This window comes from Raphanus sativus, chromosome 5 (assembly GCF_000801105.2).
Source record: "Raphanus sativus cultivar WK10039 chromosome 5, ASM80110v3, whole genome shotgun sequence".
Classification (NCBI taxonomy): domain Eukaryota; kingdom Viridiplantae; phylum Streptophyta; class Magnoliopsida; order Brassicales; family Brassicaceae; genus Raphanus; species Raphanus sativus.
Genome location: NC_079515.1, coordinates 16,425,768 through 16,452,644, shown reverse-complemented (window position 1 = coordinate 16,452,644; position 26,877 = coordinate 16,425,768). Strand labels below are relative to the sequence as shown.

General features: G+C 35.6%; 6 protein-coding genes and 1 pseudogene across 6 annotated transcripts; 3 read left to right on the top strand and 4 right to left on the bottom strand.

Annotated features, from left to right (window-relative positions):
- The first annotated feature begins 3,585 nt into the window (after positions 1–3,585).
- On the top strand, positions 3,586–4,992 carry LOC108834575 (uncharacterized; annotated as a pseudogene).
- Positions 4,993–5,105: 113 nt separating this feature from the next.
- LOC108831037 (protein trichome birefringence-like 38) lies at positions 5,106–9,687 on the top strand. Its single transcript, XM_056986102.1, has 5 exons — positions 5,106–5,508; positions 6,832–7,003; positions 8,453–8,631; positions 8,741–8,899; positions 9,125–9,687. Exons 1-5 carry the CDS (start codon positions 5,168–5,170, stop codon positions 9,411–9,413), a joined length of 1,140 nt encoding a protein of 379 aa, XP_056842082.1. The 5' UTR covers positions 5,106–5,167; the 3' UTR covers positions 9,414–9,687.
- A 66-nt stretch (positions 9,688–9,753) lies between these two features.
- LOC108831038 (uncharacterized) lies at positions 9,754–10,545 on the bottom strand. Its single transcript, XM_018604609.2, has one exon. The coding sequence runs from the start codon at positions 10,407–10,409 to the stop codon at positions 9,912–9,914; it is 498 nt and encodes a 165-aa protein (XP_018460111.1). The 5' UTR covers positions 10,410–10,545; the 3' UTR covers positions 9,754–9,911.
- Positions 10,546–13,494: 2,949 nt separating this feature from the next.
- Positions 13,495–14,616, top strand: LOC108831041 (uncharacterized). The gene has a single exon (XM_018604611.1). The coding sequence runs from the start codon at positions 13,495–13,497 to the stop codon at positions 14,614–14,616; it is 1,122 nt and encodes a 373-aa protein (XP_018460113.1).
- A 1,490-nt stretch (positions 14,617–16,106) lies between these two features.
- On the bottom strand, positions 16,107–18,581 carry LOC108831042 (uncharacterized). The gene is made up of 8 exons (XM_056985716.1): positions 18,036–18,581; positions 17,755–17,958; positions 17,597–17,686; positions 17,422–17,529; positions 17,095–17,343; positions 16,974–17,012; positions 16,603–16,902; positions 16,107–16,515 (listed from the first exon to the last, which is right to left on the bottom strand). The coding sequence occupies exons 1-8, from the start codon at positions 18,579–18,581 to the stop codon at positions 16,276–16,278; spliced, it is 1,776 nt and encodes a 591-aa protein (XP_056841696.1). The 3' UTR covers positions 16,107–16,275.
- A 183-nt stretch (positions 18,582–18,764) lies between these two features.
- LOC108838550 (uncharacterized) lies at positions 18,765–22,477 on the bottom strand. The gene is made up of 6 exons (XM_056985715.1): positions 22,449–22,477; positions 20,695–22,357; positions 19,989–20,614; positions 19,637–19,921; positions 19,484–19,535; positions 18,765–19,364 (listed from the first exon to the last, which is right to left on the bottom strand). Exons 1-6 carry the CDS (start codon positions 22,475–22,477, stop codon positions 18,765–18,767), a joined length of 3,255 nt encoding a protein of 1,084 aa, XP_056841695.1.
- Positions 22,478–25,204: 2,727 nt separating this feature from the next.
- Positions 25,205–26,615, bottom strand: LOC108835731 (uncharacterized). The gene is made up of 4 exons (XM_018608952.2): positions 26,307–26,615; positions 26,142–26,218; positions 25,847–25,958; positions 25,205–25,597 (listed from the first exon to the last, which is right to left on the bottom strand). The coding sequence occupies exons 1-4, from the start codon at positions 26,558–26,560 to the stop codon at positions 25,468–25,470; spliced, it is 573 nt and encodes a 190-aa protein (XP_018464454.2). The 5' UTR covers positions 26,561–26,615; the 3' UTR covers positions 25,205–25,467.
- Between the last annotated feature and the right edge of the window lie 262 nt (positions 26,616–26,877).

Genomic DNA, 26,877 nt, shown 5'->3' with positions numbered 1-26,877 from the left:
CCACGACGGTGAAAACTCATATTTGTCTTCTACCCTCAAAAGTGTTTCTGTTTAATAAAAATTAATTTTTAACACAAATAAATAATAATATAAATAAATAAATAAATAATTTTTAACATTTTGACCAAAAAATTATCTATACTATTATTTATGAAGTAAATTTGCTTAGTTGTCATGTTCTCCATGATTTTAGGTAATTTTGCTTATTTGTCATATTCTTATTAAGTTTAAGCTAAATTATCATTGATGTATTATTTGTTTTGAGCTGAGTCACTAAATCATTAATTTAAAATAATAGTCTTGATGAATATTCTATATAATAAATAAAATAAATTTTATTTTATTAATATTAAATATATATGTTATATTAGCTTTTCTTATTTATCATATTTTTATTAGGTTTTAGACTTTTAGATAGGTTATTAATTTATTATTAGTTTCTAACTATTCACTAATTTATTTTAATGATATAAAGTTTATATGTTATATGCTATATTAAATAATTGATTACAAAATAATATTTTAGAATTATCAAAAAAAATATAATTCTTCTATATATATATTTTTGTGCCTATCTGAAAACAATATTTTATTATAAAAGTTAAACAAAAATTAAGATACAAAACAATTTATTATTAAATATTAATCAACCAAAAAATATAAATATATTTTCTAAACTATCTCTAAGATATGAGTGTTTTAAAAAACTTAACACAATAATAAGTATATATTTTGATTAAAAGTATTTGACATATATAAATATTTTGATGTTTGATTTAACTATTTAAAACATAAATAATAATTTATTATGCTGGTTTTAGATTAATAAGAAATAAACTAATAAGTATTTATAAGAAATTTGTGCCCGCATGTGCGGGCAAAACACCTAGTTATAAATAATTAAAAGATTCAAATAAGCTCAACATGAACTTCCTACGCTTATTAAAAATGTACTGTGGATGTAGACCGTCAGATCCGAAAAATTTTGGTACAAAATTTCGATGTCTAAGTTTGTATTTATATTAAAAGCTAGATATGAACATAAATTATCTAGTAATTTAATATTACCACAAATAGATGCATACCTAATTAGTTTATGTTTTACTATGAATTCGTCTCATATTAAGTAATTTTTTTAATTAGGCTGATTTAACACTAAAATAATCATTGAGATGGACTTAACATCCACGATATATAATTTAATGTCATTTTCTTCGAAAGCATGATTAAATTTTGTTTGCTAAAGGGATCAACGACATAGTCACGTCCGTCTGAAATCCCCATAATTATAAGTATTACATCTTTTATTTAATTATTAAGAACACACACGGAAGCTGATCGTAGCAAGTTGTGCAATCTTTATGTAGCTTCCTAGGAGCATCTAAATAGTAAATCTTTTTTTTTGAAGCAACTAAATAGTAAATACAAAAACACTAATATTCATGTGTGTGTGTGTGTTTTTTTTGGTTCTCTTCATTGTCTAATTAGTCTTGTGAGAAACATATCTTAAGACATTAGACATAAATTCCAGCTATTTCTTTTTATCCGGCAAGCTCAATATCGCTATACGAGTTTACGTCATAATCTATTATACTAAAACAGAAGTCATGACTTTTTTCATGTGTGATATTTTTAAATGAATCATCAAATCTTACATAACTTAATCATCATATCTTTTAATATATTTATATCTTTATTTAAAATACACATAAATATTGTTTAAGAAAATTCTAGGAAAATCTTTTCAGAATCATTTCAAAACTTACTTCCAGAATTTATTTAATTTAAATTAAATTATCATAGAATATAACTAGAGTTTCAAATTATTATTTTTATTTATGAACAAAATTACAATATTTTAATGATTATAACAATTTAAACTGATTAATTTTAAAAAAAACATTTTATAAAGATCTTGAAAATATTTTGTTAGAAAGAAATATTCATTCCTGTTTCAAATAAAACAATCTTACCCAACTAAAAATATTATAATTTCTCTTTTTAAAAATACTTTTTTGTAATTTTCTAAAAACAATTGTTGTTTTAACGGTATCCCAAAATATTTCTTCTCTCTATTATGTAGATCCAACTTAATTCAAATTCCATATACATTTCAAATTTAGAAATAAAACCAAATTATGTAAAATGGTATTGTTATCTAATATTCTCAAAAATAGTTTTTACAATATTTATAAAATTTATTGTAATAAAACTATAAACCAAAAATATAGATATTTAGATTTATATAATACATATAAATTACATTAATTTAGTGATATTTTGTTATATGAACTAAAATGTTATAGTATGTAAAAATAAAAATACGCACGGTTGTGCTGGTCAAGATCTAGTCTATTCTATTAAAATAGAGTCATTATTTTTATCTACTATAAAAGAGTCTATGTTAGACCAGATCTAGATTATTCATATGATTTTTTAGGTTAATATACTAATTTAAATTCTGAACATATTGTGAACAAAAATAGTGGGATATTAAATAACAAATGAAATATTTTTACTTAGATAATCAAAATGCTTCCCCTGGTATATAGTACATTTATTTATATTTAAACATTCCACCTTAGTAACAACTGTATTTCATTCAAATATTTCTATAACACGTTATATTGTGTTTATGTTAATCATGATTCCATACTTAATAAAATAAAGATCGGATGTAAAAAATCAACTATTTTTTGGGGGTAAAGGGTTAAAATGTAAATAATATAAAAATCTTACAAAACTATTAATCAAATACACCACATAAGATATAGTACATTATATAATAGAGTTTTTGGAACCAAAATATTATATAATAATGGATCTTAATGATATTTATTCCATTAGCTAAAATTGTAAAATCAATAAATTAATAATAAAAAAGTTATCATTCAGTTTTAAATTTCTACTAAAATTGACATGCATTATATATTATAACAATAATAATAACAACCCTATTACTCTAACCAATTCACCAATAAAACAAATTAATTACAATAATCACAATGGTGGTAACATAACCGGGTAAAATTAAATTTTTCGTATTACGCAATCGATCGACATTTATATCTTCTAATTTAATTTAATCAAACATAAAATAAAAATAGTATTTGGATTGAATTGATAAAACAAATATAACTTAAATTTTAATCCGCGTTTTAACACGGGTTAGATTCTAGTTAGCTTTAAAGCCGGGTTCACCATGCCAGGAGACGGTTTAAATAATGACATAATTGTGTCCATTAATATATATATATATATATATATATATTTATTTATTTATTTATTTATTTATTTATTTATTTATTTTGTCGAAGATAGTAAGAGCATCATTAACCATATAACCTCTTATGGGTTTCTTAAATTTTGTTTTTTTTTTCTTGTCTGATTAAAAAAAAGTTAATTAAAAGGCGAACCAAGCACGGATCATCACGTGTCGGTGGGGTCTACGAACAATTCAAGAATTGAAAAAAGATAGGTCCTTATTTTGTGGTTTCTATGACCGGTTTCTTTTATTTTGGTGGGGCCCACCCAATATTCTATATTTTTTTAAAGACCCTATTGTTAAAGATCTTGTTAAAGATAGCCTATCCCAAAATTTTATATTTTTTTCCTAAGGACCCTATTGCTAAAGATCCGCGTTAAAGATGGCCTAAGGAATATGTCGAAGCTCCACGACCTACCGAAGAATCTCGCTCCTCCCGACGATGGCTATCTCTCCCGACGAGACCTGTTACGCCGTCAACTCACTTGCTTCCGACCACCACTCCATTCCTCGGGTCAGAAGGCTGTCGCAGTCGAGCTGTCCTTCCCCACCAGTAAAGCTGGATCTACCGGAGCTCGTTTTCAAACATCATTCGACCACCAGATCTAAAAGTTCAAGCTATATAAGGGTTGTCTCTTTGCGGTTTGTCACCAGCTCCTCCGTGCTCCTGCGACTCAATGATGGTTCTCTCTCACCGGAGCAACTTCTATTGCCGGACCCGCCGGACCCTCCTGACTGTACTTCCATTGAGATTTTACAACCTCTCTCGCCGTACGTAAGAGTCATCGTCCAACCTACTCCACCCTTCGACGCTGCTCCTCTCTATGAAAACAGAACCACCAGATCTACTCATCCTGAGCATGGGCTCACCGGATCTGGGGGATTATGTGTAACTGAAGCGTCTCTCTATCCCGTCTCTTCCCATCTCAACTCTGTGAACCGCTGGTCATGCATTCTCTCAGCCAAATCAACCCCGTCAAATCTCTTGATATGAGTTTTCGTTGTGTTGCAATGGGATTGCGACTTAGTTCAGGTCTCGACAAGAGCTATGGATCCCGATACGGTAATATCGGAGTTCACTTTCTCAGCTGGATCTCAGTTTGCATTCCCTCATGGTTGATCGTCAAGAGCATCACCTCACCTCCGCCGCGTTCCCTCGTTACTCCAGTCCCTTCCGAGAGTCGTTGGTACTCAACCAAGACATGCTTTGGTTTGAACCAAAACCATTTATGGAGCTTAAACTTGCTGATTGTTATAAACTTGAACCATCATTCCTCCTCCAAAGCATCATGTCTGTCCACGGTCTGTAGTTGCACCTCAGTGCAAAGGGTTCACCTAGCCCAAAGCTGTGATGTTGTGTTTAAATTGCCATTATTTGTGCATCCATCACAGCTTCACCTAGTCTCTTCGGAGATCCTTGGTGTCGGAGTTAGAGCTGTTCATGCTCGCCCCACCTCCTTCCAAACTTTGCCGTTTGGTTTAATCAACGTCGCGTGCGACTATTTCATGCTCGTGGTAGTAACCTATTCAGGGACACAACAAATGCTTCCCACGGTTCTCCAATTGTTGGAGCAAGACTCTCTCGTTAGCTTTGTTATCCCATGTTTTAGTGTTCTGTTTTATGTTGTTCTTCAAACCGTCGAGGATCCTTCCGGTTATTATTTGTTATCGTGGAGTTTAGTTTCGGATGTAATCGTTTAAACTCGTTTTAAATTTAATATAATTGTTTGTGGGACAAAAAAAGGAATATGTCGAAGCAAAGTAAGGAATGTATATAAACATTGTATCGGTATAATTATATATGTATATATACGTACAGAAATATGTGTATATAAGCTTGAACCCATCAGCAAGCTTCGTCACAAAAACCCAAAACCTTAGATTTTTGTTTAAAAAAAAAAGATGGGTTTCAACTTCATCTCTCTCCTTCTTTTTCTTCCACTTCTATCAGTCGCAATCTTGTCGGGACTCGAGCAGGCTTTGGCTTCCGACAATACATTCCTCGTGAACACCAACCACCGCAACAGCACGGCGGACGGTGGGATGTCGTCGCTGAGAGGGAAGAAGCAGAGGAGTGGATGTAACTTGTTCCAAGGCCGATGGGTCTTCGATGCTTCCTATCCTTTCTATGATTCGTCCTCGTGTCCATTCATCGACGGCGAGTTTGACTGTCTCAAGTTCGGTCGACCAGACAAACAATTCCTCAAGTACTCATGGCAACCTGAATCTTGCACCATCCCAAGGTCTCTACTTAACTATACAGTAATATATCCAACTTAATAAAGAAACATTAAACTTGAGTTATCAAAGATAAAACATTAAACTTTAGCTAACCAATATAGTTCACAAGAATTTGATCGGTGGGTATTTCTAAATTCTCATTGCATGCATTATTTAGAACTTTTCTCTTATTTAGTACGAAACTGTTTTACTAAAAAATTGTTATTTGAATAAATGGAATTTTACTATGTGCGTTATGTATTGTACATTTATTAGAAGTTAGTGTTGATATGTATATATGTACTTTGTTTGGTAAACCGTAAGCGTGGTTGTACAAAAACATACTCCCTCTGTTTCATAATAAGTGTCACTCTGAACTCATTTTCTTGTTACACAAAGAGTGTCACTTTACAATTCCAATGTAAATTATACTAACTTTTAGCTGAAAATTAATTGCAAACTGCATTGATTTTATAAATAATTTTATTTATCTAAAATACTATTGGTCAAAGAAATATAATTAATTACAACTTACATATATTTCAACAACTTTCTTAATCTGTGTGAAAAATGTCACAACGACACTCTTTAAGAAACGGAGGGAGTAGCATTGAAGATCTTTAATATTCTCCTTACATATGAAAAGGAGTGGAGTATATGATAAAAGTGATCAAGTGGATTTTCTATAAAAAAAAATCTAAAGTGGCAACGAGCATCTCCAACCCTTCTCTATATTTGCCTCTATAATAGCATTTAAAACCAAAATCACTCCAACCATACTCTATTTCTTCCTCTAAAATAGAGATTGCTATATTTTCTTCTATTTATAGAGGAAGAAATAGGATTCCTCTATATTTTACTCTATATTTTGGAGATCTCTATTTTAGGGAAATACATTGGAACAAATCACATCTCTATTATTGAGTTCCTCTATTATAGAGGAATAAATAGCAAAATACATTGGAGATGGTCTTAGACCATCTCCAAACCACCTCTATTTTAATCTCTATATTTTCCTCTAAAATAGAGAAACTCTATTATAGAGGAGGATTTGCTCCAATGTATGACTCTATAATAGAGTTTCTCTATTTATAGAGGAAAATATAGAAATATGCTATTTCAATCTCTAAATATAGAGGCAAAAAGTAAAATTCCTCTTTATTTTCCTCTAAAATAGAGAAGCTCTATTATAAAGATATACATTGGAACAAATCCACCTCTATAATAGAGTTTCTCTATTTTAGAGGAAAAAATAGAAGTTTACATTGGAAATGCTCTTAGCTGTGATAAAAAATGTAAATGCATGATGAATGTTAATTACTTTTTATTGTTTATTACGTAATTAGGTTCGACGGTGCGGCGTTTCTGAGGAGATGGAGAGGGAAGCGAGTCATGTTCGTCGGAGACTCACTGAGTCTGAACATGTGGGAATCGTTTGGTTGTATGATACATGCGTCGGTACCAAAAGCCAAGACAACTTTTGTTAAGCGAACCCCACTCTCTACTATCACTTTCCAGGTCTCTTTCTTTTCTTAAATAAAATTATAAAACTGTGTTCTTCGGATAAGTACAAAATCTCATTACAATCCTCACGAGGAATAGTTGTCATTAACGAAAAATGAGTTGGCTTTGTCAAAAATACTGAATGCTTATTAATTCCGGACTATTTAATACTATTCGTATTTAGAAAAGAGTTGGAAAGGCTGTATGGTGCTAATAATGCTTATTATCATATTGTTGTTTGTGCTCGATCACACCCACTTTTGCCTACATCTCTTTTTTTATTAATAAAGTTTATTTGATTTTTCATCTACAATTCTACATTATGAGAAAAGTGACACATACATGAGTATTAATACGTCTAAAAGAAGATATTCGATAGAAACATATAAACTTTTCCATTTCGTGAACATTTTGATTTGTTATTTTCATCCGAAAGCTGTTTTTTATTTTTACCTTAAATGTGCAAAGTTCTTTATCATTCATCAATTGTGAAACTAAAAACAATTTGAAATGACACGTCTTCTTCACTTGATGTGGACGAAAAGAAAGCTACGGACCTCCAATTTTTTCCTTTTATTTGCTTAAAGTTTAAATAATGTTTACATTTGACCCAAAAAGAAAGAAAATGTTTACACTACTTTTTACGTTTTTACCACTGTGCCAAAATTTTGTTTTTATATTCTTGATACCATGTATAATAAAAACAAATATAAAGAACGTAATACCCCTGTTCTAAAACTCGGCCGCCTAGCCGATTTAGCGGCGGAGTAAACGTTACGGTGACCAAGCGTGGCGGATTGAACCTATTCGGTCAGAAAATCGGATCTGAAAAAAAATTAAGTTTTTGATCATTTCAAGTTATAAATCGATTTATCTCCTTAATATCTATGAAGATTGAGCAAAAACAAGAAGTAAACCCAATGTTTGAAGCTTATAGAACCGTAAATCTACACAGCCGTCGTGTTTTTAGTTGCAGAAAAATAGAAATACCTAGGAGGAAGACGAATGGTAAATGACATGTTTACCCTTCATTAAAGAAAAAATGTTAAAAAGCAAAAGTTGACTAAGTTGGGTATCAAACCCGGGCTGTTACGTTTTATAAAAGTGGTGTAGACCGCCACGCCACATCTGATTTATAACATAGTAGCCGAAACATACTATTAATAACCAAAATAAATCGCCAATTAATCTACCGCTTTCTCTCCGATTTGTGATTCGGTGCTAGACTTTATCCGACCGCATGCGTTACGCCTAACGAGTTTCCGAACAGGACGTAATACGTAAAGGAAGTACACTAACAACAACTCCAACAGTCCAGCTCGTTCTTTACTTTTCCCTCTGACTATTTTCAACTGTTCTCTTTGTTCTGCAAACCTTTTTTTCCTTTCATATAATAATTTTCTTATTTTTCAATGGGAATAGATATTCCGAAAACCTGATTTTATTTCATTTTATGAAAAATAGGAATATGGAGTGACGTTACACCTATATAGAACCCCATACATAGTGGATATATCCAAAGAGAAAGTAGGGCGTGTGCTTAACCTTGGAGCCATTGAAGGAGGTGCTGATGCTTGGAAAAACATGGACGTCCTTGTCTTCAACTCTTGGCATTGGTGGACTCACAAAGGCCAATCTCAAGGGTCCGTACCAATGATTAACCACATTTTTAATGTAAACCCAATATATTTTATCCTTTATAACTTAATGTTGAATCTTTTATCTTTTTTCTTGATGTTAACTTAAACTTAGGTGGGATTATATTAGAGTTGGGTCTTCTTTGGTAAGAGATATGAACCGTCTTGACGCTTTTTACAAAGGACTTACCACTTGGGGTCGATGGGTTGATCAAAACGTCGATACCACCAGGACCAAAGTTTTCTTCCAAGGCATTTCTCCCACTCACTACGAGTAAGTCCGTCTAAATTGCGGTTACTAGAAAACGTCATTTCTGCGTTTTTGTTAATTTTGCAAGGGTAAAACTACATATTTTGTTCAGAACGGTAAATATCGAAATGAACACGCATAAGCAAGCTTGGAAACAATCAAGATGTATTTGTGTAACAATTATCTGTGGTTTGAGAAAATAACGTTCAATAGAACCTAAATCAATTTTGTATTTCTTGTGGGTGACAGGGGAAGGGAATGGAACGAGCCAAGGAAAAGTTGTAATGGGCAAATGCAGCCGTTGGATGGATCAAATTACCCAAGTGGTCAGCCTCCATCTGCAGGAGTTGTGTCCAAAGTGTTGAGTTCGATGAAAAATCGTGTGTTCTTACTAGATATCACCACTTTGTCTCAGCTGAGAAAAGATGCTCACCCTTCTACATACGGTGGCGACGGAGGGAATGATTGTAGCCATTGGTGCCTCCCCGGGCTGCCTGATACTTGGAACCAACTTCTCTACGCAGCACTTTCAATGTGAGTTGAGTAAAGAATCTCTACAAAGAAAGTTCAAACACACACCTTTTATTCTATGTAAATTACATTCTTGGAGGTGCAAAGAATCTGACAGTTTGCTTTGGGTGGAGAGTTAAGTGAAGACTAGAGGCATAAAGAAGATGGATTGTAAATCGCCTCTATATAAAATTAGTAAGGGAGAAACAATAATCTGAAATTGTCTAGTGTTGTGTGACTATATAGAATTTAATAACAAAAGAAACATTATCAATAATAATACACAACTATTTTGTGGCTCACTTTGATTTGAAGAGCGACGCTATACTTATGTAAGATCTCCATTGAAATAGCTTTGGATCACCATGGAAGCAAGAGTTATGATATTCTCATTACCAACACCAATAGCATATCAATATATACCATGAAACATATGTAATTCACATCCAAAAGCTAGCTGAAGAGGATTACCATACACTCATACATTCTTATATATTCTCACTCAATTCTCCATGTTTGGCATCCCTCAAGGGAAATTGAATCCCTTTTCGATAAGGATCTGCACACAGCTCCTCTTCTTCTTCTTCTCAATCCCTCTGTCTTCGTCCTCCTCTGTGCTCCTCGAGTTCATAACGATGGCTTTCACAACATCCCTCAAAGGAACTTTAAGCCTCTTCTTGGCTGGAGATGATGACAACAGATTAGCTGATTGAAGAGGAACCGTAGGATCCTCCTCTGAATCAACGGTATCAGGGCTTTCGGGGGGAGAGACGAATCGAACCGCATGGCTCTCCACTAATTCCTCTTGGTAATCCGAATTGATTACACTATCCGTCTGGGAATCACGGCGAGATGCGATTTCATTTAAAGGCGAGGAGGCTCCGGGGAGGAGGACGGAGGGATCGGAATCTGGAATAACGCCTCGTTGAGCGAAGCCGCAGCTCCGTAGAAAAATCTCCTGAGAAGCGGTTTCGTGGCAGTTATCGAAGATGGAACTCATCTCCTTCTTCTTCTTCCCTTGCATCTCTCGGAGACTCCTTTCTTTCACTGGGATGGGATTTACAAGTTTCTAGGGTTTTAGGACGAAATCTTCCCTTCTCCCCCGTTCACTTTTAGATTCGGTGCGGTCTGCTACCAAAGCGTTCATTCAACGCAATTTCAGGCATATTTTATATTTTTATATTTTTTTCAAAATTTTAAATAAATTTTAGGTGGAAGTTTGATAAAAAAAAAATTTTAAGGTGGACAATTCTCTTAAATACCCTATTTAAAAATTTTATGTTACAAAAAAAACTTTCAAGGATATTTCATTAAAAAAACAAATAAAACATTTATACAATTTGCTTGATATAAGGTCGGGTGGTGATTGCAGGGTCAGTAAACAATTATTTCGAACCTTGGAAAATTAACGACCGACTGTCGGATGGGATAAGGCCCACGGACCGAGAGAACGGACGTGGGTGGTCCATTAGCAGTGGGTGGATCGGGGCGTTACAAATGGTATCAGAGCTGATTAGCCCTCTCAATTCTAACCTGAGAGGCGTCTTGAGACCTGTCGTGGAACGCAACGAGGACGTCGCGTTCTTTGAGAAGAGGTGAATTGTAACATCTCGAGTTATGATATGTGAAAAGGCTTAGGTGAATTGTAACATCTCGAGTTGTGATATGTGAAAAGGTTTAAGAGAATTAATTTGGCTACCAATATCACCAAAGTTGACTTACCTTTTTCATCACACATCCCTTTAGAACTCTAGAGTTAAGCGTGTTTGATCTAGAGTAGTGGAAGGATGGTGACCTATCGGGAAGTGATTCGCGATACCGTGTAAGTGAGGCTAAAACACGGGGAAAGGTCGGATGGTGATTGGAGGGTCAGTAAACAATGATTTCGAGTCTTGGAAAATTAACGACTGACCGTCGGATGGGATGAGGCCCACAGGCCGAGAAAGCGGACGTGTGTGGCCCATTAACCGTGGACGGACCGAAACGTTACAATTATGGTCTCTCAAAATCCACGATCTCCACTATAAGCATTTGGTCTCCCCCATGCTACCCTAGAGTTGCATTTTAGGGTGCCAATCGGTGGAGGGGACCACTTTGAAGAAGTTCTGAGATCACAAAGCTGGATTGCGGAGTCTACCTTCACAGGCATGTTGACATCAAACCAAATGTTAGCATTCTCTAGAGCTTTAGAAAAGATTGAAACCGGGCTTGTTTGTTTTTTTCCAAATACCAACTCATTTATTCCCTTTTAAATCTGCCAAAAAATCCATAAGAAACTCTTGTTCTGCAAATCATTACCTTTTATACCATTAAACGATCAACAGGTAAAAAGGATATTACCCTTATATTAAACAATTTATCAGCCTACGAAATTTTTTATCAAATAACAATTTTTTATCAGCTAATAAACTATATATCAGCTAGCAAAACATATAACATGTTTCGCTAGCTGATACATGATTTGTTAGCTGATATGATTTGTTACCATGTATAATAAAGAAAAAATGTATCTATTATGACAAAATGAATCGGTTAACAAATAATGTATCAGCTAGTAAGTCATGTATTATCAATTACCGACAATTATATAGTAGCATTTAACAAAAAAATTATCTCTAATGAATACATAAACTGAAGATTAACATAAATAAAATCGGGAGACGAGTTAAATGTTTGTTACCCTAAATGTTATGAATTACGAAAATAAAATCAGAAATTTGCTCACCTCCTCTCAGTCTTCATCTTCATTCTTTAAGAACTTCTTAATTTTAGGAAATTTTTTATCAACTACGCCGATTCTAAATCTGACGCAACTTTCACATATGCAGCCAAAAATAGCTTAGACTTTTATATGATTTTGATGTATACAAGCAGAGAACTAAATAACCATAACGCAAAGCATATACTCACTCATCAATGACTTTGAGGATAATCAAACAAATTAAATAAATTCAATGGAATAATAAAATCTAGTTCGAATCAAGGTTCGTAAAAATCATTTCCACTGAGTTTATATCAAGAACATAATATGAAAAAATAATGTAATGGATAATTCAAAAAAGTATGAGATGACGTCCTCTGCTATTTCTTTCGATTATCAAGATTTTCAGATTCGAAAAGTGAAATAAAAAAAGAGACAGAAAACTAAAGGGATTAAGATATGATTATCAAAAACCATGATACTAACATGATTTGTTCTCACAGTAAGAACTGTAGATAAAGTTTTGCCTTCTTCCTTGATACGATTAACAAAAAAATAGTCGCTAAAACCATGAGCAAAATAGCTGAAGATGTATATGCTGGGTTAGTTCGTGAAGTACTACAGGAGGTAGTACATGTGTGTGTCATGAAGATGAGCTAAGTTGGAGTTCGTGTTTTGTGATGTCGGTTGGCTTGTTAAGCTTGGAGAAGAAGTAATATATTTATCAGAAAGTTTACATTAAAGGTAAATGATATTACTTGGAGAAGAAAATGCAAGAGAGTTATTTCCTAAAGAGAAAAAGGAAATTGCTTAAGTTGTTTTTGAAAGAACTTGTGGAACAAGTTCTGGTTATCTACATAAGGAGGACGTGCCTCTATGGAGAGGTGTCTCTGCTAAAAAAGAAAAACAGTTGAGAGATCGTTCTAGTGTTGCTTGTGTGATCAAGCCTTTGGTGTCACTTCTCTGCGTTAGGTGTTGACGTAGTTGGTGAAGTACTTCCGAGAAGTGGAAGATTGAAGCCTAGAGTCAGGGGGAGTTTAGCTCGGGGTTTGGAGGATCCTGATAAACAGAAGTCTAGACTCTAGGGGGAGTTTTAGCTTAGGATTGAGGCTAATCCTAAAGGATTCTTGTAATAGAAAAGATTGGTGTAAGACTCTCTTGTTCTAGTGAATTCGAAAAGAAAAACTCGTGTCTTTTACTTTCTGCACTTTATTTCTCTGCTCTCACTACATTAACAAGTGGTATCAGAGCGGGTCACCTAAGTTACTGGTGTGTGATCTGGAAGAGTGAGAAGAGAAACTGGTTCAGGAAGAAGGACATAGTTTCAAGTAGATCTTGAAGATCGATGGAGAAAGCTAAGTTGCCTTTCAAGAAGCGTTTTTCTAGGAATGGATCTTCTATGTAGTTCATGGTTGATGATTGTATGAAGGAGAAAGGAACAAGAGGAAGATTTGGTAATTCCCCAAAGGTTCTACAGTGCCTTGAATGCAAAGGTTTTGGGCATGTACAAGCTGAATGTACAAATCTGCAGAAGCGGAAGAAGAAGATAGTCACCAAGAGTGCTTCTGATGATGGTAAGGAGTTGAAGAACTTGGTGGCGTTCACAACTTTTGTTCCTGGTTCTAAGAAAAAATCTGCGACGGGATCTGCGTCAGCGTCTGCGTCAGGGTCTTCATGTGAAGGTGATGATGATGCTGTAAGTGATGATGATGATGGAGACTTTGATCTTGCTGGGAAATATGAGAGCCTATATGAGAATTGGCTCAAGCAGGTTGATACTAATTCACAGTTTGCTAAGGAGAAAGCTAAGCTAGAAGCTGAAGTTGCTGAAGCACTTAAGTATGCCTCAGAGAAAGAAGAAGAAGCACGACAGGCTGTTGCTCAACTTGCAGAGACTCAAAAGGGTTTGAAGATGCTGAATGGTGGGACGAAACAGCTAGATCATTTGCTCAGTATTGGAAAGAGTGATCGATGTGGCCTTGGATATCAAGGAGAATGTTCTAAAGCTGAAGGTGTTTTTGTATCAGTAGGAAAAACTAGGGGTTTAGCTACGTCTGCTACAGAGCCAGAGGTTAAGGTGTCTGCAGAGAAGGCATCCAATGAAAAGACTGCAGTAAAGACTGCAACTGATGTGAAGAACGCGACTGCTACGCGTACTGCTACGGCAACTGCTACGGCGACTACTCCTTTGAGAGGTTCTGGATTGAAGAGTGCATCTCAACGAAAGTGGCGGCCTGTTTGTCATCACTGTGGTGTTGTTGGGCACATTAGGCCAAGGTGTTTCAAGTTGCTGAGGGAGAAGAATCAGATGGTGCAAGCTTATGGTGCTTATGGTATGAGGAGTCATGGTCCTATATGTTATTCTTGTGGAGTTCAAGGGCATATTCAACGTGAGTGTTTCAAGCCAGTTCAAGGAGCTAATCATGGAGGATTTGGGCTCAGGAATATGTGGTCTAGGAGATATGATCAGTATAGAGATGGTGGAATAGGATTTCCTCCTTACTTTGGAGGCTATAGATCTTCATATTAGTTTTTGACCATGATGTGACTCATAGGGGGAGATTGAAGACGTGGTTGTCTGTCTTGAGGTAATGAGTTCACATGCATAATCAAAAAGGGGGAGATTGAAGATGTATATGCTGGGTTAGTTCGTGAAGTACTACAGGAGGTAGTACATGTGTGTGTCATGAAGATGGGCTAAGTTGGAGTTCGTGTTTTGTGATGTCGGTTGGCTTGTTAAGCTTGGAGAAGAAGTAATATATTTATCAGAAAGTTTACATTAAAGTTAAATGATATTACTTGGAGAAGAAAATGCAAGAGAGTTATTTCCTAAATAGAAAAAGGAAAGTTGCTTAAGTTGTTTTTGAAAGAACTTGTGGAACAAGTTCTGGTTATCTACATAAGGAGGACGTGCCTCCATGGAGAAAGGTGCACTACAAGAAATATGCTCATTGTTAGCGCGGGTTATATGCTATGTTAGGGGTTTGATAGCGTTTTCATAAATGCTATGTATACGGCAGCCATCATAGGTACCCCCCTACAATAGCGTTTTTTCTTGACGCTACGAAAAGTGTAATTATGATAGCAATACCTAGGTGTTGTTATTAAGAAATATATGGCACGATTATTAAGTGTTATAAACTGATTACGGTACATATTTGGTGCTATGGTATAGACTTCTACAATAGCAATAATTTATTTTGGTAATTGCTATTCAGAAATGCTATACTAACCTATTGTAATAGCTTCGAAATGTATTATGATAGTTCAAATTGTATGTAATTTTAAATGCTATGATCTTAAAGTATAACTCTTCTTTTAAAGCTATTGTATTGTGTCGAAGAGCTATGATTTGAATCTTGTTTCACCAAACCAGAAATCCATGACGAAACAAATTCATTCATAAAATAGGTTCCACATACATAAGTCATTACATAAGTCATTACACAAGAGTTACTGATGCCGTTTGAAAACAGATACAAAAGACAAGAAATAATATCATACATTAACTTGATTTGTCTAAGCTTAAAACTAGCCAAGTCCGGACCTAAGTTGTTCATCCCCCTGCAGCCTGCAACAATATAAACTCTGATCAGTTATGCAATAAAAACTCTCATCAGTTTAAACACACAAAACACAACACTTACAGTATCTAGAATATGACCAATTTTTCAAGTGGCCATGCAATCGATGAACCATGTGCATCTTTCAAACACTCGATTTCATCTGTCTTCCTCCAGACTTCTGCATCATCGACTATCACAGCATCTACCCACACTCTAGCCGCTTTCGGACCCAAGCACACAAAGTGGACCATTTGAGATGGGTCTGTTGAATGCACACGACCTTCAGCTACTACTTGTTTCCTCTCACCAAGGTCCATCAGTTTGCACTTCTGATTCTGCTTGATTGGTTGAGATCCATGCTTATGCAAACATTCAACAGACATTTACATTACTTAAAACTCAAAGATTAATATAAGCAGATGAATGCAAATAATAAGTTATAAATTTACCTGATCAGATGGTGGAGACTCCTCAGTAGGAGTTGATGTTGTTGCTACAGATTTGGAACCAACAGATGTATTTTTGATACCTGTTTCTCTTCCTACTGAAGAGACGGTTTTTGGAGTAGGAGATTGTTGTGATGTTGCTTCTGGTGGATTGTCAAAGACAACTTTCCGAACAGGCTATGATATAAAAGAGTGTACGCAGTCCTCGAGGTATGCAAGATCCATCGTAAGCCTCCATAAATATGTTCCCTGCTCATGTACAACATCCAGGAAAACTTTTACCGCTTTAGGTCCGAGAGGAAGTCCATTGACCAATGCTTTTGCTTCTTTTGTCTGCCAACGCCCTTCACCCACAACGACATCATCATCAGACAAATCCAGTAGTTTGCATTTGTTGAGAGAAGTTGCTCTAGAGCCCTGTCAATCACATTCAGAAAACCAAAATTCTCTTTAGCAGGAAATAATTAAATTAGTTTATAGGTGAGTGCAATAGAATGAGATTACCAGTGGTGCAATGTCTTCTGGATCAAGCCCCAGACCTAGTTCCACACATTTATTCTTCGGCCATGCAATAATATGACCCACTGCTTCCTTAATTGTGCACATGTTACTCGCAGGTCGCCAGAGGAATGCTTCTGGTTCAGTAGCAGCTTCAACCAAGACTTTAAGATCCGAAGGGCCTAAGCGACTGTCATTGACTATGTCATTTGGGTCAGAAGAGAGGATACAGCCTTCACCAACGTTCCCTTCTTCATCAGCCCAATCAATCAAAAGACACCTCTTCTGGGATATCTTGTTCACACTCTGTTAAATGGACAGTAGTAAAAAATGTGAGACTGTCATATAGCTAATCAGCTTATATGATAACAACTTACTCTAGCAGCCGAGTTTTCCCCAACCTCATTGTCTTCTCTCTGAAACATAAACACAACACATCATAATTTTCTCAATATAACCACTTATATGTCTTAATCTATTCTTCAAGATGTAACTAACCTGGTTTTTAACTATTGCAAGTTCAGACTGTAACTCGTTAACCTTTTTCTGGAGATGCAATTGCTTCTCTTGCATTTCAGAAATAGACTTGTGGTTGACATTGAAGCAAGCTAATTTTGTCTTACTGACATTCCTCCCCATTGCTCTCATACGACCAGGATTATCAGGTCCTAAAACCTGGATGAGTGTGTCTTCATCTTCGTTTTTACCAGTCTGCTTAGCACCGGTAGCAATCTCAGCAGCCTTTTGCTGCAAACCACAAAAACATTAACCAGAAACATTAGAAGTATATTGTAATAAGAGTTACCGAATATGTATGTAACTTACAATCTTCTCAGCGGCATTAGTGTTTATAGGAGTTCCATCTTTTCTTGTACGTGACTTCACCCAGACTTTAAGTCTTGACACTTCAGATGGGTCTTCAGAACTATTTTTCTATGGAAAATATTATATGTCAACTTGCATTGTCAAAACATTTAAAAGGACAAGATAGTGTGCTTACCATTTCTTCTGCTAGTCGAACCATTCCCTTTCGACTACAAGTGTGAGGAATCTGTTTGCGTCTCCTCTCCTTGTAGCTATCACTCAGAACCTATCATTTTGTATGTTAACATGTAATCTAGATAGTAATGTATAGCTTAAACAACTCGGAATGTATACCTTGAATTCTTGGCTTGTCTTTAGCTTCACAAATTTACGCCATTCAACTGGAGGCACATTCTTGGGTCTGAGATTCATCCTTTGTTGGTTATTTTCAGCTTCATTGATTTGGGTTACTAGTCGTGACTTGGATGACCTCCATAAAGCTCCCATCTGCTTCAGAACTGCAACTCTTTGGTACTCCTCATCAACTTCAAACCTTGCCTGCAAAAATAATTAACAAACCAATAATCAGTAACTTCAATATATAATTCTACTAATCATTGTATACAAACAATTACCTGGACTGATTTCCAGAGCACTGTCTTCACTTCTTCAGTGATTTTTTTCCAAGTCTCTAATGTAACAGGGACGTGTTCCCTTACCAAGGGACCTAAATATGAAGACAACTTCACTGAACCAGGACCATATGCTTCTCCCATAAAAGTGAAATCCACATGAACTCTGGTATTTGGATCTTTGGCCAAGTCTCTCATCATGGTTGGTCCACGCTTTCTCTTACGACAGCTTCCAACCTCAGGCTCCAGAGTATGTTCTATCTCACCTTCAGGTTCGTTAGAAACTTGCTGCTCTTGTTGTCGCTCCTGATCATGCTCCTTTTCTTGCTCCTTTTCATGATCACCATCATGCTCTGGGTCGTGCACATCTTGCTGTTGGTCCTGCACTTCTTGTGGTTGGTCCTGCACATCATGCTCTGATTCGTCACCATCCTGCTCTTGCTCTGTTTGCTGACGTGGTTTGACAGTACAAACAAACTCAACTTCTTTATCTACCGTTTTTGACTTCTTATTTCCTTTCTTTCCACCTTTCTTTCTTTTACCTCCCATGTCAATTTACCTGAAAATTATAAGAAAACAGAGTTAAATCAACTCAACACAACATTAAAGCAATCACACGACAATCTCAAACAAGCACACAATGACAAAGCAAAGAATCACTCAAAAAGACAAAGCAAAGAACCACTCAAAAAGACAAAGCAAACTAGCACTCAAATACAAAAAAGCTACGTTTCACACATATATCCCTTCGCAATCAGTTCTAGCATTCTCAGCTTCATCAATGTCAACGTCCATGTCAACATCTGACGGTAATGGCCCAATGTCTGCATTTCCTTCTTGCATATCTTCCTTACTGTATCTTCTAGAAGGACCTTTCATGACAATATACCAGTTTGATGACTCGTCTTCTCTTGAGTAAAAAACCTGCTTCGCTTGAGATGCTAGTATGTATGGGTCACTTGCAAATGAGGCTTGACTATGAGACAAGTTAACAAGTGTGAACCCATCTTCTATCTTCACTCCATTGCCCTTTACTGCCCATTGACAACGGAAGAGAGGAACATAGAAGATATTATAATCCATCAAAATAATATCTGTGACTCTGCCGTAGTAAGATACCAAATCTACCACCTGTGATGTATCTTTAGCACTAGCTCTACACACTGCAGTAGCCTCATAGTATACCCCACTATTCTGACTTTTCCGATCCACTGAGGTTGTGTGAAACCTCTGCCCATTAACAATGAACCCTGTGTATGACCTTGCAGAAGAACGTGGACCATAAGCTATCCACTTAAGTGTGTCGCTATGTTCTGTAGAATCAAGAGGCACCTGATAAAGCAATGTCAATCATTAATCAGTTCAATACGCAGTATGTAAGAGGAGAAAATTAAACAAATTCACCATTACCTTTTGTTTTAGCCACGAAGCAAAATTCTTTGTATGCATACTCCATAAGGTTGATGCATCACGACGACATCTCCCATTTGTGTCTTGTAAATACTGTAGATGCTCACTTGTAAAAGACAGAAAATAGGAACAAATTACTAAAAATAGATGCTAGTATATATAAACTGTGAACTCAAAGAGTAATATATACTTACTCTACATAAGGTTCGACGAGAGCCATGTTTTGGATGATAGCAAGATGTGCAATCCTCTTTTCCACCTCAGTGAGACTAACGTATGTATCAGTGGATATAGGCCGACCCTCTAAGATTGAATTGTTCTCATACTCCATGTTTCTTTCTACTTTTTCTTGAACATTTGTTGTCTTCTTCAAGAATTCACTGCAGAACCGGATACATTCCTCCGCTAGATAGCACTCAGCTATGCATCCCTTTGGTCTTGCAGGATTTCTCACAAAATCTTTGAGGACTTTCATGTACCTGAATCAAATGTCAGATTAGTCGGACTGGTAAAATAATTAAGCTAAATAATTCATATACATCTTACCTTTCAAATGGGTACATCCATCTAAAGTGGACTGGTCCACCAAGCCGAGCCTCTCTTCCTAGATGCACAGTCAAATGGAGCATGATATCAAACAAGCTTGGAGGAAAAAATCTTTCAAACATGCACAGAGTCTCAACAATCTCAGCTTCCATAACCAGCAGCTTCTCCATGTCAATCACTCTCTGACACAACAGATTGAAGAAACCGCATAACCTAAAAATGGTGAGCCTCGGTCCTTTTGGTAGCAACCCTTTAAGTGCAATCGGCAGAAGTTGTTGCATCAAGACGTGGTAGTCATGTGATTTTAGCCCACTGACTTTACAGTCATCCATTGAGACGCCTCTTGATATGTTAGAACAATATCCATCTGGCCCTTTGAAATCAAATAGACGCCTGCAAAATATCTTCTTCTCTGTCTTCGACAATGACCACGGTGCTGGAGGGAGATAGGTTCTTTTACCTCGCATTTTTGGGTGCAAATCAGGCCTAATCCCAAGCTCTTCCAGATCCTTACGAGCCGCAAGACCATCCTTTGATTTCCCACAGTGCAACAAGGTTGAAACTAAGCTAGCAGCAACATTTCTCTCCACATGCATTACATCTAAGTTGTGCCTCACCGGAAGTTCCTGCACATAAGAAACAGAAAAATATATTTAAAAACTGTGACAATGAAAAACAATTAAAGTAACAGAAAGAAGCATCTTACCTCCCAATAAGGTAGCTTGAAGAATATAGACCTTTTCTTCCATCTAGATAACTCATCCTCATCGACTTGTACTTCTTCCTCTTCCTCTTCCTCTGATTCGCTAGAGAAACTCTCACTATCAGACCCTTTCTCAGTTGAACATTGAATCCTTTTTCTCTTACTTGCAGATCGTTTAAAATTTCCAAAATCATTGTGGAAATTTCTCAGATGTTGAGAAATGTCACGACCAGTGAGTATTCTTCCCCTTCTCCCTTGTTCAGCTTTTCCATCAAACCATCTCTTCTTTCCTCTAAATCTGTGAGTTGGTGGAAGACCCTTTCTGTGGCACATGTAAACATGTTTTCTACTGAACTTCAGCCACATGCTATTTGTATTCTTCCCACATAAAGGACACCCCATTTTCCCTTTCACCTTGCATCCTGCAAGATTACCATAAGCCGGAAAATCGCTGATCGTCCATAGCAGCATCGCCTTGAGTGTAAAAGTAGATCGACTAAGAGCGTCGTATGTTACCTCTCCAACGCTCCACAGACTGTTCAGATCGTCTATTAGGGGTTCTAGATACACATCTATGCTGTTACCAGGCTGATGTGGACCAGGAATCAACAAAGAAAGCATAATGTTCTCCTTCTTCATGCATAAATCAGGTGGTAGGTTGTAGTTAACTAACAAGACCGGCCAGCAACTGTACATCGAATTCTTCATGTTGAATGGATTGAAGCCATCCGTTGAAAGTCCAAGCCTCAGGTTCCTCGCTTCAGCTGCAAATGAAGGGTATTTCGCATTCATATGCTCCCATGTCACTGAATCAACAGGATGACGCAGCTTTCCATCACTGCTTTTGTTGGTAAAGTGCCATCTTAATTCCTTGGCCATTTCCTCAGACCGGAACATTCGCTTCAGTCGTGGTATTACAGGAAAGTACCGTAAGACTTTCTGTGGAACGCCTTTCTTCTTCTCACCAGTGTGCTTATTAGTCTTCCATCTCGAAGCTTTGCATTTAGGACACTTGTCTAGCTTCGTGAACCTCTTTCTGTAAAGGATGCAGTCATTGACACAAGCATGGATCTTATCGTAACCCATGTCAAATGACTTCAGAAACTTCTTAACGTCGTAGAGTGATGTGTGCAGGACGTTTTCTTCAGGTAACATGTCCGGCAATGTCTCTAGCAGATCATTGAAACTCTTGTCTGACCATCCATTCTGAGTCTTCAATCTGAACAATGACACAATTGCAGACAACTTGCTATGGCTTGCACAGCTCGGATACAGTGGTGTTTCAGCGTCAGCTAGCTTCGCCAAGAACTCATCCTCTTTCTTGTCGTCTCCCTCTGCCATCTCATTTAAACCCCCAATATCAGCTAAGTCTTCATCAAAACACTGAGCAGCTCTGAACAACCCAAAGATCTCATCGTTCCATTCACTCACTTTGTTTTCATCTGCAACCTCTGTGTTCAATTCACCATGTAGATACCAATCAGCCCTCATCTTATAACCCTCCTCCATACCCCTGGTAACAAGATGATCAAGTACCACACTTGCTGCATGACGATCTATGTTACGGCAGTCTATGCACGGGCATATAATCATATCAATCCCTCCCATAGATGAAGCCACATCTCGGACAAACTGTGAAGCCCCTCTCTCGTATCCAGGATCAACTCTTCCATTAACAATCAAAACGAAAACAAAAGAAACAAGTTAAGCCTCTAAACACCAAAATGAAACATAATATATATGCTTAAGATCAGTACCTGTTTAGATGTACCCAAGCTTTGTCCATCATACTGTGTTCAAACCTAAGTTGAAATCTTTTCGTAACAGAAAGAACTTGACAAGTTGTCCTCAAAATCGGAACAAATAACACATAAGTTGGCTTCAAATAAATAAAAATATCAGAATCATTTAGACAATATAACGATACCAAACAAGAACTCAAAGCAACCAAGAACACAAAGCAACAGAGAAATCAAAACAGGAAAAAAAATAATACAATCTATTAAAACTAATAATGTAAATCGATTTGAGCTCAAACATTGATAGATATGTCAAAATTAGGACTTCCAATACCTTCGAGATGTAGAACCGGAGTTGAATCGAAGATATGTGGCGGCTGGGAGAAGCGGCGACGATGGTTCGCGAGGATATGGAGATTGGTTTCGAGATGGGAATGACGGCGGATTTCACTTAGGGTTTTGGAGATGGAGCTTGATGGAGATTGATTTCGAGTTGATAGGTTTGCAGATTTGTTTCGGGAGAGAGAATCGATGGAGATTTCATTTAGGGTTCATTTGAGAAAGAGGGAAAATGAGAGAGATGAGAGGGAACCTGATTAGAGTGAGGGAAAAATAAATTAGAACTCTAATTTTCACTAAGTGTTTCGCGGAAAAGCTAAATTTAGGTTCCCGCTTACTAAAAATCTATCATAGCATTTATCTAATGCTGTTCTATAAGTAAAAAAAAATTCGCTAATCAACGACAGCAGTTCAGTGAAACGAGCTATAACAATGTGCTATGAATAGCAACTTTTTTTGTAGTGGTGTCTCTGCTAAAAAAGAAAAAAAGTTGAGAGATCGTTCTAGTGTTGCTTGTGTGATCAAGCCTTTGGTGTCACTGCTCTGCGTTAGGTGTTGACGTAGTTGGTGAAGTATTTCTGAGAAGTGGAAGATTGAAGCCTAGACTCAGGGGGAGTTTAGCTCGGGGTTTGGAGGATCCTGATAAACAGAAGTCTAAACTTTAGGGTGAGTTTTAGCTTAGGATTGAGGCTAATCCTAAAGGATTCTTGTAATAGAAAAGATTGGTGTAAGACTCTCTTGTTCTAGTGAATTCGAAAAGATAAACTTGTGTGTTTTACTTTCTGCTATTATTTCTCTGCCCTCGCTACATTAACAATAGCTACTTGTAACTTTTGTCTTCTGATGCATCTCATCAGATTGTTAAACTCATCTTTACAAATCAAAATTTAATAATAGAAACAAATAAAAAAACACTAGAAAGTGAATAAAGAAATAGAGAAGAGAGCTCTTAGATTAAGATGCAGTAGACTGCACATTCTAGTTGACACAGCTAGAAGAGAGGGAGCTGACATAGCTAAGAAATAAGGCCGAATAGAAAGGATATCTATATTATTAAAATTGAAGTACAAATTAGGTTTGTCTAGATGGATAACAGTTTTAAAAAAGAAAATTATTTAAAAACATAGATAGCAGATTAAAAAAGATTTGTTTGGAAACATGAATATCAGTATATTAAGAAAAAAAATAGATTTATGTTATTAAGAAAAATTAAAAATCTATCATATTATGAGAAATTATCTATTTGAACAAATTTTAAAATATACGAAAATGAGCTAATCTAGTTATCTAAAATAACTATATAACAAAATTTAAATTTATGTACAAACTTAAAATCAAAATAATAGTTTAAAGTTTATTTATATCAAGAATTGTTTCAGAAATATGCATATATTCAAAAACTTATTTTTACTAAATATATTTTCCAAAAAACCATTTTTAAAATATGTTTTCAATATATGTAAGAAAAATACAATACAAAGTCCAATTTCATATACCAACTTAAATTATGGTTTTTTATATTTCACACTAGGTTTTAAAAATATAATATATGTGATTATTTATATGATAGTAAGTATAAAATACTATTAATTATATGATGGTACATATAAAATACGATTAATTACTTGTGTGTGTTTATGTTACTAATGTTTTGAGTAACGATCAGTAAGGATCTGTTTAGATTTCGGGTTTCCAGGATCAAAAATTTAGTTTCATTCGGATATTTTTAAATTTTGGTTCGGATTCAATTCAGATCTTTGCGGGTTCAGATCGGGTTCAGATAATCTATTTAAATTATTTTAATTTTTTAAAAATTCATTATATACTACAAATTTCTCAAAATCTATAAACAAAATAATATATTACTTATAAATTTGAATAACATATATCAGAATACCTAAACTTAACATATAACTTGATTCTATTTAATTTTATCCAAAGAACCAATAATTATTTTAAGTATTTTTGATTTTTTGAGTATACTTTAACTATTTTAGATTTTTACTTTTGACTATTTATATATGTTTTAAAGTATTTAAACTAACTTAAAAGTACCATTTATATTCTGGATGTTTTTATATACATTTAATCTAAAATTAATTAATATATAAGTATATAAATCTATTTCAGATATATTCGGGTATCCAAAAAACTTAGATTCGGATCGGACTCGGTTTTAGTTCTGTAAATACAATTTTTGAATAATTTGGATATCTAATCAATTTTAGTTCGAATTCAGTATTACTTTTTGAATCTGGATTAATTCGATTTTTGTTCGGGTTTTTTGCTCTACTCTAATATTAACATGAAAAATGAATAGCAATATTTTTCGTAAATATACCGTGCGGGTCAAAATCTAAAATCTAGTTGTTTTAATTAAGAACTCGGCATAAAAGCCAATTTTCCCTTAAACTAAACATTCAGTTATTGCTGCATAGTCTACAAACAAAAAGCTTTGTTGTGTAAACAAAACATACAACTAAAAGTGACTACAATGTTTTAATTAAGGACTCAATCTATGGCATAGAAGCAAATTTTCCCTTAAACTAAACATTGAGTTATTGCTGCATAGTCTACAAACAGAAAGCTTTGTTCTGTAACCAAAACATACAACTAAAAGTGACTATAATGTTGTCTTCTTCTTCTTCTTCTTCTCATTTCTTAACTTGGGCGTCAATTACCCAAAGAACAAGAGACACTAGTAGCCAACGTAAACGGCGACGTTCACAATGTAGCAGTCCTCGTTTTTATCACCCATTTCTTCAACTAGAACGCCACTCGAGCAGATCAGTCCTCCATCCACCACCTCCACGTTTACAATCTTCCCACTTCAAAGAAAAGCACCAACAGTTAAATAATGAACAATCTTGATGAGAGATGTAGACTCCACGATTAAGTAGCCCAAGAAAAAGATTTGATGAGAGATGTTATCAAGTTCTTCTCTATACGAACAATCTTGAAAAACATGGTTTCTATCTAACCTCAAAACTTCCAAACTCCAGTGGTTCCACAATACTACTTGGGAACATAAACTCAAATTTCTTCTAAAAAACACAGCAACTTTGTTTAGAACTTACTAGGGGAAGATAGACTTGACCTTGTCGAGATCCAGTTGGTGGTGAAGACAACGAGGCACTCCAAGCTTGATCTGTAACTTCATTTCTCCAAATGAAACTCCAGGAATCGAACCTTCAACACACAACATTCAATGCCACACACATATTAAAAAAAAGAAAACACACACACACTATATTTTCAGACAAAAGCCAATTGGGTTTCTATAGGAATTGCTAAAGAAACATTTTCATTTTTGAGTGAAGAGTAATTATAGATTAGTTTCAGAACTATACTAATCGATAAGAAGAATGACACCTCTTCTAAAAGCAGGAATCGAATTGGAAGAAATTGCATTCTTACAAGCCTTCATCGCCGCAGATGTCACGTCCTGCCTGTTTCACCATTTTTGAACATTCAAATCTCACATCGGTCTCTATGTTTTGAGAGTAGGAAAAAGAAAAAAACTGAATTAGCCCGTACCCGTGCTGATCGTAACCCACACCCATCTCGACGAACAGTAGCTTCATCGTGTTGTTGGGAACACCACCGGAAATTGTCTCCGCCGTCGTCTCCATGGCGGTGACTTTGATCAGACGTGATGATATCTCGCGGTGACTACTAGAAGAGAGAGAAAGCGATCGCGATGAAGAGATTGTCAAAGACGAGGGAGATTGACGGAGACGAAGATCGGGGCAGATTAGAATTGAGCCAGCAGTAATCAAGGAAAGAGACATTATTGAATTCAGTTTCACTGTTCTAAAATGTCTGAGACAAATTTGAAAGAAATGATAAATAAAGGTGTCGTTTTGTCAAAGCTAACGTTTAACAGGTAATGGGTGAGAAAAGAGAAAAAAAAAAACCCAATGGAAGTCTGTAAATATGGCAACTAACCGAGACTGAATAATAATTTTGGACATATGAATAAATTTTTTTTACAAACCCAATAGACTGATTAAAAGATTAATTTTATGTGAATGAGTACGAGGATTATTGGACTAATTTCACAAGCCAAATGAGCTGAGTAAATTTGATGTGTATGAGTTTTGATTTC

What these genes read in the sequence shown, in the direction of transcription:
- LOC108831037 (XM_056986102.1), top strand. Translation starts at nt 5,168, where the DNA reads ATGGGTTTCAACTTCATCTCTCTCCTTCTTTTTCTTCCACTTCTATCA. An exon ending in GAATCTTGCACCATCCCAAG is followed by an intron (nt 5,509 to 6,831) that starts GTCTCTACTTAA and finishes TTACGTAATTAG; the next exon opens with GTTCGACGGTGCGGCGTTTC. An exon ending in ATTTCTCCCACTCACTACGA is followed by an intron (nt 8,900 to 9,124) that starts GTAAGTCCGTCT and finishes TGTGGGTGACAG; the next exon opens with GGGAAGGGAATGGAACGAGC.
- LOC108835731 (XM_018608952.2), bottom strand. Translation starts at nt 26,560, where the DNA reads ATGTCTCTTTCCTTGATTACTGCTGGCTCAATTCTAATCTGCCCCGAT. An exon ending in GTGGGTTACGATCAGCACGG is followed by an intron (nt 26,219 to 26,306) that starts GTACGGGCTAAT and finishes ATGGTGAAACAG; the next exon opens with GCAGGACGTGACATCTGCGG. An exon ending in GTCAAGTCTATCTTCCCCTA is followed by an intron (nt 25,598 to 25,846) that starts GTAAGTTCTAAA and finishes TTTTCTTTGAAG; the next exon opens with TGGGAAGATTGTAAACGTGG.
- LOC108831042 (XM_056985716.1), bottom strand. Translation starts at nt 18,581, where the DNA reads ATGGGAGGTAAAAGAAAGAAAGGTGGAAAGAAAGGAAATAAGAAGTCA. An exon ending in TTGCAATAGTTAAAAACCAG is followed by an intron (nt 17,013 to 17,094) that starts GTTAGTTACATC and finishes TTTATGTTTCAG; the next exon opens with AGAGAAGACAATGAGGTTGG. An exon ending in CAGAAGACATTGCACCACTG is followed by an intron (nt 16,516 to 16,602) that starts GTAATCTCATTC and finishes TGTGATTGACAG; the next exon opens with GGCTCTAGAGCAACTTCTCT.
- LOC108831038 (XM_018604609.2), bottom strand. Translation starts at nt 10,409, where the DNA reads ATGCAAGGGAAGAAGAAGAAGGAGATGAGTTCCATCTTCGATAACTGC.
- LOC108838550 (XM_056985715.1), bottom strand. Translation starts at nt 22,477, where the DNA reads ATGGACAAAGCTTGGGTACATCTAAACAG. An exon ending in TCAAGCTACCTTATTGGGAG is followed by an intron (nt 20,615 to 20,694) that starts GTAAGATGCTTC and finishes TCTTATGTGCAG; the next exon opens with GAACTTCCGGTGAGGCACAA. An exon ending in TGATGCATCAACCTTATGGA is followed by an intron (nt 19,365 to 19,483) that starts GTATGCATACAA and finishes TTGCTTTATCAG; the next exon opens with GTGCCTCTTGATTCTACAGA.
- LOC108831041 (XM_018604611.1), top strand. Translation starts at nt 13,495, where the DNA reads ATGGTTGATGATTGTATGAAGGAGAAAGGAACAAGAGGAAGATTTGGT.